Source organism: Cyphomyrmex costatus, unplaced genomic scaffold, assembly GCF_001594065.2.
Source record: "Cyphomyrmex costatus isolate MS0001 unplaced genomic scaffold, Ccosl1.0 scaffold43, whole genome shotgun sequence".
In the NCBI taxonomy this organism is placed as follows: Eukaryota; Metazoa; Arthropoda; class Insecta; order Hymenoptera; family Formicidae; genus Cyphomyrmex; species Cyphomyrmex costatus.
Window position 1 is genome coordinate 2,405,961 of NW_017278534.1, and position 10,368 is coordinate 2,416,328.

The 10,368-nt window shown below is 30.5% G+C and overlaps 2 protein-coding genes across 2 annotated transcripts in view; one reads left to right on the forward strand and one right to left on the reverse strand.

The window, feature by feature from the left end:
• The first annotated feature begins 4,075 nt into the window (after positions 1 to 4,075).
• Pfdn5 (prefoldin 5) lies at positions 4,076 to 5,414 on the forward strand. The gene is made up of 2 exons (XM_018544260.1): positions 4,076 to 4,388; positions 4,962 to 5,414. The coding sequence occupies exons 1-2, from the start codon at positions 4,172 to 4,174 to the stop codon at positions 5,237 to 5,239; spliced, it is 495 nt and encodes a 164-aa protein (XP_018399762.1). The 5' UTR covers positions 4,076 to 4,171; the 3' UTR covers positions 5,240 to 5,414.
• Positions 5,415 to 5,772: 358 nt separating this feature from the next.
• LOC108777362 (uncharacterized) overlaps positions 5,773 to 10,368 on the reverse strand; it is a 59,758-nt gene continuing 55,162 nt past the window's right edge. Inside the window, exons 4-6 of the mRNA XM_018544227.1 lie at positions 9,300 to 9,433; positions 6,517 to 6,751; positions 5,773 to 6,246 (exon numbers count right to left, since the gene is read on the reverse strand). Coding sequence (XP_018399729.1) covers positions 6,170 to 6,246; positions 6,517 to 6,751; positions 9,300 to 9,433 — 446 coding nt within the window. The 3' untranslated portion in view covers positions 5,773 to 6,169. The remainder of the gene's footprint in view (positions 6,247 to 6,516; positions 6,752 to 9,299; positions 9,434 to 10,368) is intronic.

Here is a 10,368-nt window from a genome sequence, read left to right on the forward strand (position 1 = left end):
TATATAATACTAAAATATATTAATGTATACATTTTTATATTATACATATATTTGTAGTGCATTTTCGAAGAGCTTGTACATTTAAAGAAACTACGCGCGCGCGCGTATTTAGATTGCCAATTAACTAAATCGTAATCCAATGTCATGTGGTATTAAAAAACAGTTCTAATATTATGTTCATATTTTAATGCTTTCATCGTCTTAATAAGTAACTTAATGATTGTAAACAAGTACAAATTAAATAAAATTGATAATGTAAAATATTCATACGACAATGTACTAAAAGTCATATTTTATTTGAAAACCAAACGAACTAAAAATTTTAAATGTGATAAGGCTATCTGGCCTATTCTGTGTAGGTACTTTTAATCCCTACAGGAATGGTGAAGTGATTTTGTTTGTTGTTTCATAAAAGCTTCTTCCACTTAGTCTTAAGAATCTCAATAAATAAAGGGTTGTTTCGGCCTAATTCAGTAGAAAAAGTATCTACTAATAATAAGTTTGCAACATTTATAAAAACCTTTTGTATCGAGTAAACTTACGTTTATTCATCATTCATCTTAATTTGTGATACGTTTTTTTTTTTATAAAATACAAATTACTTAAATGAATATTATAAAATTTGCAAATAATTATATATTACTAATATACATTCACATTATATAAAATAATAAAGGTTTCTAAATAATACTAGTAATTTAAAATTAAATTTGCTACAAAGGGTTGAACATGATATAAACAAGGGTAATATTATATACCTAATATGTTATATACCAATTTTCATCTACTCACTTTATCAATGAATATTAGAAATAAATTATTGTATCGATATTAAGGACTAATAAAGGAAAAGATTAACAAAGTGTTATTATTATATTTTCACAGTAACAATGTTAAGAATGCGTAGACAAAGGATGCGATATTTAAGATATTTTATATCAAACATTATTATTAAATACTTGATAAATTAAATTATTTGTAAAAAACAATTCGTCTTTGTTGCATAATAGATTTGATAAAACTTAAGCTTATTTTAGATAAAATTTATAATCTATAATTTATGTCAGACCTCACAAAAAAAGATAGAAATTAATTTTTACTAAAATACAACACATATTTTAAAAATCGGAATACACATATATAAAATAAATATTAAATATTAAATACATACACATATATATATATAAAAATATGAAAAATTCTATTTTGAAATAAAGTGAGCTTCAGATTCAATATTCATGCAACCTTTTCACAAGCATACATGCTTGTCATCACATCATTGATTCCTTATGCAGGAATTTTAAAAATTCGATGCATTCTTTATTCTATTCGAACCTAGAATGCTTTGTCCTATGTATGTATATATATTACACACCTTTGTTCTGTATGGTACCTACTTGCTGCGAATCTGAAGGTACATCGAAGGGATTTCATTTTATTGATCGTTGAAAGCTTACAGGTACCTCACGTAAATAGCCTCTACAATTCCAACTTCATGAAGATTTTCATTTAATGATTCATTTTATTCTTGAATCAGCTCTTGCGCAACGATTCATTTTATATTCTATCTTTCTAAGTAAATTTGTATCTCATTATAAATAAAAGTTAAGATGAAAGATAAAATGTAGAATGTAGATCACAAAATGGAACAGTAGTAGCATTTAATTCTGCTTTAGATTCATTAAATTCGTATAATACTGCTACATATCTTTAAAATACGTCATACACTTTATTCATAATTTTATTACGTCTAATGAGAAATTCCGAAACGTTTAACATTCATTACTATTGAGGAAAATGAAGCGTGTACTGAAAATGACGAAAAGCTATAAACCAATATGTTAAGTTCACTTAACATACGAAACATATGACGCATTAAAATAATGCATTGCAAAAGCACTATTGCATATGCAGCATATGCAATTAAACTATAATTACTCCAAAATTACATTACTATTAGTACATGCGCAATTACGTGATTAAAATTTATTGATATAGCAAAATATATGAAACAAATATATCTATTATATAATTATATATTTTAAATAATATTAATAGTAACTTTATTCGTTGGAATTCTATTTCAAAAATAAATTAGAGAGAGAAAAAGACTCTCATTTCTACCATATTTTTATCAATTGCGAATATTTCATGAATGATAATATTAATATAGAATTAGATATGTGTCAAAATGTGCATATAAAACATGAAGGGTAAGAATATTCATTTTTAAAAAGAAAAATATACGCTCGAAATAATTGCTAAAATATCATTGAAGATACGCTATTATCGTTGTTCAATTTCCAGATATATCTCAATTTATAATTAATATAGAACATAGCAGATATGCACACACATAAAAGCACATATTATATATATATATATAATACACACGAATCGAATACAATCGCTTTTTTTCCTTTGATGATTATCAAACATGTTGAAAAATTGATAAAATCATTTTTTCGCCTATTAGCTCTTATATTATTGATAAACTTACATCGATATCAATCTACTTAATGTGTGAACTATCAAAACACGCGATAACAACCGCTCGAAAACTAATATACGAGAGACATTGAGATCATTAATTATTCATCCTCGATTTGAATCTTAATGGATGCCTATAGTTTTATTGTAAGCAAATAATCTTTTTTTACTATTTATATTTTTCCCTAATTTTAATCAATAATGCGACAATTAAAAAATTAAGGATTTAATGTACAACAACCTGGTAATTATCTTTAAAATTTATTAAACTAATTATTATTATCATCTTTAAAATGTAGTTTTGATAGATTTAAATTTATACATGTATACATAAAAATCTTTTGAAGAATTTTGCGTGAACTCTATTCAAAATAGAATATATGTAACATCGTCATAAATAAAAACTAAAATACATTTGTGGAAATATTTTTATTTCTCTTATATTAAATATATGCAAATCCTACTGTGTAATAATAAAAAAAAATTTCTACCCACTTTAACTAATATTTGCAATATCTGCAATATTATTTGCCATATAAATCAGTTTTTTTTATGATGCATTTCATAACAATTATATTATTTATGTGTTATAGCGATTATATAAAATTGCACTAAATTACACATAATATATATAATAATTAAATGTTTAATTGTTCTGCATTCGTATATTAAGATTTTTTTTATTTATAAATAATAATTTTTTATTTGCATATAATAATTTTTATTTGAAAAAGAGTTAGAAAATAAATAAGAAAATTTAAATTGGCTTTAAATTATTTATCAACTTTAAAATGCAGAAAGTCTCATAAAAAGACGATAAAAAATGGCAAATGAATTAAACTTCAGTTATAAATGTACAAAAATAACTGTGAATTAATCACGTTGCAGGTTATCTAATTATCGTGTCTGCGAAGAGAGATAGCAATATAATAACTCGATTTCTTGTAAGAATAAAACGAAATGTACGAGCTAGGTATCAGGACGGGAAAAAACCGGATATCGATTTCTCTATTAGATACTTTATAGCGAAGAAGAGAAACAGATTTCACGTTACAATTGTCGAGGTTACTCTTTTCAGATAAAATATATGTGATAAATTTGTGTAATATAAATTACTTGCAATAAAAAATATACTATATGTCTATTGTTGATATAACATTCATGATATTTATGTGGTATATTTGAAACGTTACCAGCTGAGTCAAATTGCAAAAGGTAAATAGGTGTATGTATACTATCGACACAGTTTACAAATACCACTGTTGATAAAACATTGATTGCCCTTCCGCGGAAGGTAACGATACCGACGATTTAACAAACGTTGTAATTTATATTTATTTATTTGTTTCATGTGTAATATCATAAGTAAACAACTAACGTAAAGAATAATGACAGAGATACGAGATATCAAACTTAAATATAATAATTCGAAAAATATTCGTGAATACTCACGTTGCGTTGCCGAATGATATCTGCTTGATCTGCTTCTTCGCGAGATGACGGGCTCGTCATGCTTGCACTGTGGTGCCACTTGGTATCCGTTCTAACAAGTTGAGATCGACGAGTGGATGCGGTTTGTCGTTGCCCGTGTTTGGTGACATCGGCGAGTTCGACACGGTTCGAGGATCGGCGTAAAGTATCTTGAGAACAACTCGCATCTCGGAAACGATTTCGCGTCAGGATGTCGCAGGAGGCCTCCGTGAAGTCTTCGCCGCAATCGCAGGTGATCAGTTTGGCAACCTTACCGAATTTGAATCTCCAACAGCTGACGATGTTCAAGCAGCAACTGGACCAAGAACTCGGAGTGTTCCAAGACTCTTTGCACACGTTAAAGATTGCGCAGAGCAGATTTCAGGAATCGGGCTCTTGCCTCGAGAAGATTACGCCAGACACTGAGGGTGAGTCATGCAAATTTTGCTTTCCAAAGCGCACGTAGTGTCGTGACTTTGCGATAAAGTTTCTCTTTGAGGTTAGGAAACGTGGTTAGGAAATTAAATGCAAGCTTACATACAGCTCACAGAGTAGTATGGTTGAAGGCAACTATCTGTTACTATAATTCCATTTCTAATTTAAACTTAATCGATAAGTGTGCTATTTTCTTTCTTCTTTTGCATTTTATGATATTTTTTACTTGCCTTTTTATGCTGTTCTTTTATTTTCTATTGCTTAAGAAAAAAGGTAACGAATCTCGAAAGAGACAAGAAACATGATTATTGATAAAAATTAATCATAAAAAGAAAAAAGGGAAGGAACAAAAAGCAAAGAACATATTGTATAGATTAGGCTTTATTTCTTTTAACTATTTTTAATTACTTGCAAATATAGTCTTTTTAATTTGTAAATCTTATAGTTATAAACTTCATTAAATTTATATTGAAGAAATAAATAGTTTTTGTATGTAGCCGTGATGAGAGAGAGAGAGATTTGAATAATTATAATTATTATCATTCTTTATATGTTTTATGTTATAGGCAGCGAAATATTGGTGCCATTGACAGGTTCTATGTATGTGACTGGGAAATTAGCAGATGCAAATAATGTGATTGTGGACATTGGTACTGGTTATTATGCGGAAAAAAATATTGAAGATGCAAAGGACTACTTCAAAAGAAAAGTGGAGTATGTTACCGAACAAATGGAAAAGATTCAGCAAGTTGGAATCGAAAGGACTAAACTGAGAGAAGCTACGATGGATATAATAGAAGCAAGAATTCAACCTTCAAACTGGGATGCACGTGGAAAGCGATAGATTTCAAGTTAATAATTTTATTTTGTTTCTTCATGAATAATTCGTTATCGTCTGCATCTAATTTTAATTAAATTCAATCACTTTGAGGTACTACATACAAATGCAACTGATTCTATGTAATAGCAATAAGATGGTTTTATTAAGTACAGCCATGGCATATAAGTTTTGTGATATCACCCTGTCGTATTTCGTTTATTCGATTTCATCTATTCAATAAATCAATACATAATAAATTTTTGTACAGAAATACATATTTATACATACTCGTTAGGAAATTAAAACATATTCCTCACTAAGCATTTTTCTTATAGCTATAACATTTACATAAGATCGCGAAGTAATAATTTATTAATATATATATAAACTATTAATAAATTTATTAATTTACTAAATATCTAGATTAAAAATAAGACGCAGTAAAGAAGGTTGGGGTTAATACTAAAGATTAAAATAACGAAGGTGAATCGTTTATTTATATTTCATTGAAATAAAATATTATTTATGAACAATAACAGTATTTACCTATAACCATGACAGGACATATTGCGATTGCTACAATGTTACAGAGGAGGTATCAAAATCATTATCAGAGGATAGAAAAGACGGTACAATATTCAAATAAGTCGTCGGTAGTTTGGCGTGACATTTTGTCGATCTATTACATAATAATACGACATGTTATTTAATATGATGATTACAAATCTACCCGCGGAGCGGATGTAGATCGTGTACACGTAGATAATTCACTAAATCTTTTCCTTTATCCTATTTACACGAATAACATACGCTTAGTATTTATTTCAACAAAAGATTTATTTCTCTTTCCCAGGTTTTAATTTCCCATTTAGTAATTTCAAAATTTTACAAACGATTTACTCCCTTCATTCCAATACAATCATGCGCGTAAAATGTATTGTGAGCTCATTGATGTTATCTCAGGTTGCATAGCAACAGTGCAGTCATGGCAGTGATGTAGAAGTATTCTGCGGTTCTCTTGGCTGCGCTACCTATAATGGAAAACGAGTAATGTAAATAAATCGGAAAACTGGATACATTTTATATAGATCTTATTTAAACGGGAAAAGTTTATCATGATGTCATGATAGTTTGAATTTGATTTTAAATTAGTTATGTAGAGGAATATTAAACTTTTCTTCCACAAAGAATAAGTTTTTTCACAAACTTTTCTTTCACAAAGAATAATTTTTCCCACAAACTTACTTTTTCAATTTATTTACTTTTATATGATAAAATAAAAATGTAAGGCAAGCTCGTACCAACGTAAGAGGATTCTCGTGTTCCTAATACGGAAGCCAATCTTGGACGTTCTTCCTTCAAAGATACCTCAGCCGTTTCTTTATATAAATGAAAGACATTGGCATGGCACATGATCTTTAATTTGCCATTGCTGTAACTATCCTGCATCGTCTCGAAGTCCAATCCAGCAACTGTCATGTGCTGTTGACTGTCGTCAACTTTCTGAGTGATATTCATGACAAAACTTGAGTTCACCTGCAACGAAAAAAATATACTGTATAGCAATGAATAATTTTAAAATCTCTTAATTTCTCTACATTCCTTAATTTTCTTTTTTAAATTTTAACTTTAAAGTTCTTAATAAACGTTCTCAAAAATAATTGATGGTACAAAATGGTTGTTCTTCATATATACAAAATCTAGATGAAAGTTTTTCGCTAAGTGGCGCATAAGATACCTCTTAAACACAAAGATCATAAAACTGTCGATTTTCATACGCTCGTCAATTATGAGCGAAACGTGGCGGTGATATGCCGCCCTCTCCTAGCAGAGCAAAAGCGTTAAAAGGCCACGATGATTTATGAGTCTCTAAAATCAATTAGCTTTATGCGATCTACGTCGAGGGCTGGGTTCACTTTACGACGTAGCCACTGTGCAATTAAGCTGCGTACTTATTGCAAGTAAATTAACAATTATTTCAAAGGAATTCCCTCATGTGCTCGAGCAAGTCCCCCGGTTTTCTTGTTACGCCATACGAAATATAATCATATCTAATAATAGATAACGCTATTTCAATTTTCGAAACGTTTATAGTCTTACCGATAAGTCATTAAGACGGGTGATACCATAAAGAATTAATTAACCGGGAAAAATACAGATAGATAATTAGGCAAGCCGCTTCGACATATTAACGGCGGATAGAACCTGCGGAAGAACAGGGTGGGACGATGACTGGGGTACCAGTTCATCCTTACTGCTTCCTGCCACTCGTTTACGCGGTAACACGCCTCCTTCGGTAGCCATAAATGATTTGCGGCGCATACAGCTATAACTATGATGTTTATCGGATTCTTAGGATGCTCGTAAAACGTCCCAGATTACGGGCTCGCTATACCGAAGTGAGAGTTCCGGATTAAATGGAGGTTGTTCAGAGTACGCCGACACTAGAAGAGGATCAGCGAAAGAGGGGTCTTCATAATTTCCTGAATCGCTTGTGTATATCCGCGAGCATAACGGGAACGTCTCGTGCGTTCGCAGACGATTGCGTATGTATGTGATTTTACCGATTTTCTCAGTTCACGATATCGCCTATATGGCGCCGCGCCGTCATGAATTGATGTCGCGCTTCCTGTTGTGTCCATAGATTTCCACGCATCTCGTGCACCTCTCAGGCTATATGTGCGCACGAGAACATAGGCTGCTTCTTCAAGACCCTTAAGCTGACAAGCTGTGCTCGTCGCGAAGATCGTCCTCGACGTTGCATTTTACGCTTAATGCAGTCGATCACGTATAAGCAATTTTCTTTAATGGAAAGGTGGGATTCTCCCGTTGCTTTCCGAGAGCTATTAAATTTCCACATGCACGCGAAGCAAAAAATAGGGAAAGTGTTTAGCTCTTAAGTCGTTGGTACTTAAATAGTACATAATTATATCATAATGGCGTTATAATTTATATGCTTCAACTTAAAAGATGCTATTTATATATATCTTTTTTTTTTATGAATGTAGATAACGGATAGGAACGAAGGAAATTATTTTGCTTGTATCGTTTACGTTTATTCTGAAATAGAAACTTCAGAAATGGGATCATTCAAATGACCATTTCAAAGTTAAATAGCGAAGTTAAGATAAATGCAAATTTGTTGTGCAATTATCATAGCAATTCGTGGATAATGTTAAAATATTTGAAATAGAAAGATAATTTATGCTTAGATAATATAACAACTGTACGTTAATGTAAGTTTGAACAATAATTTAATTTCTTCTTGCTATATTAAATGGAAAAATCGTATTTTATAGAAAGTTATCATACAATCTCTGATAATATACTTTAAAACAACTTTAATGCAAAATATTTACACATCGTGCAGAAATATGTGACAGCTATTATGGATGTTTCACGTTAAAACATGTTTGTAAACGCAAAGTTGCAGTCAGTAGAATAAACAAGTTAGAATCAGACATGAAGAACTTTTCAAATTGACAGTATTGTCACTAATGGCAAATAGCAGATACAGAAAGAGACAATAAACCGTGAAGTAAAATACTATATCAAATGAACAATGTAATAATATATTTTAAAATCATTGTTGCTGGTAAATTTAGCGAATTGATCTACATGAAATGTAAGCTATATAGAATTAAAGATAAATATTTTTTTATCCCAAAATATTAAAATGCCAAATAACTGAAATTAATTCGGATGTTTTTGTATTTTTTCTGTGTTTTTTTTTGTAATTACATTTGTAAATTAAAATTTTGATTAATTTTATCGCATATATTCGATATGATTGCCAAAAAGTTTAAGAAAAAATATAATAAGTATTTATCGGTATATATATACGATTTTATATGATTAAAAATCTTTCTAAACAAGAAAATAGTCAAAGATAATTTGTTTCGCAAAACTGTTAGGAAGACAAAAATGTAACTATCAATCGACATAGGACCTGTGGACAAATTTTGTGGCAACCAGTATATTCGGAAACAAGACACGGGTTGAATTAATATTTATGTAGTTTGTCATGAGTCAGCGCGAAAAATCGAGGGGGATTCATCGACGCTTTCCACATTCATCAACCTACCGGTGTGCCGTTGACGGTCCACGTCACGTTAGCCGGAGGATTTCCCGACGGTACCGTGCAGTTTCCACGTACAGTATCACCTACCGCATATTGCATCTTCTCGATCCGCAGTTGCGGATCGCCGTTCGGCAGACCTGAAATCGAACATATCTTATACTGTGTCTTATAGTAACAACCGAACGCGATTGTACGGTGTTGGAATACTGTTTTTGTTGCAGGTAACGGGTACTGTTCGACTATTGTTACGTGTGATTCCTTCGCTCACTACCGATTATAAAAACAGCTTTGATACCGAAAGCGCTACGATAGTTCGATCGAGATCATTGTTCGTGGTGTTCAAGAACATGCCACGCAGAAATCGCGAATGATACTTCTTGCGTCGTTTGACCTCGACATTCGACTCGACCAGCGTAACGAATATCTTTGAGGTATAGTAGTAGTTCAATATATAATTTTTATAAAAACAAAAATAAAAATACTTTTGTTGCTCTAAGAATAAAAAGTAAATAGAAAGGTCAGCTATAAGCAAATATTATAATCTAGAATCTAGATCATATAAAATAAAAACAAATTTATTAAAAAATCAATCTCAAAGAATATTAACAATTTATAGTTTTTTAATAAGCAATGTAAGGATGTGTTTCGACTTAAGTTTTTTTAAGTCAAATTAAAAATGATAACAGAAAGTTATAATAGAAAAATTAAGACAGAAAACAAACGTAAAGTACATTTAAAAACTGCAATAAATAGACTTTGAAAAGAGTCATAAAAATATATATATTACAATATAATAATTATAAAGCCACACGAAATGTGTTGGACACACGTAAAATTCGTAGTACTTATATTATAATGAAGTGATCACGCTTTGTTAAATGTCAAATGATATATAATCAATCTCTCTAAGAATAAATCAAATAAATAGAGTTATACGAGTTTCCACGATTGTTGATATGTAAATAATATATTTAACTTTAGTTCTCTCTCTCTCTCTCTCTCTCTCTCTCTCTCTCTCTCTCTCTCTCTCTCTCTCTCTCGTGTGTCTGACACACACAGAGAGGGAGATGTG

Coding starts and splice junctions, on each gene's coding strand:
- Pfdn5 (XM_018544260.1), top strand. CDS start 4,172: ATGTCGCAGGAGGCCTCCGTGAAGTCTTCGCCGCAATCGCAGGTGATC. Junction 4,389..4,961: donor GATTACGCCAGACACTGAGG/GTGAGTCATGCA, acceptor TTTATGTTATAG/GCAGCGAAATATTGGTGCCA.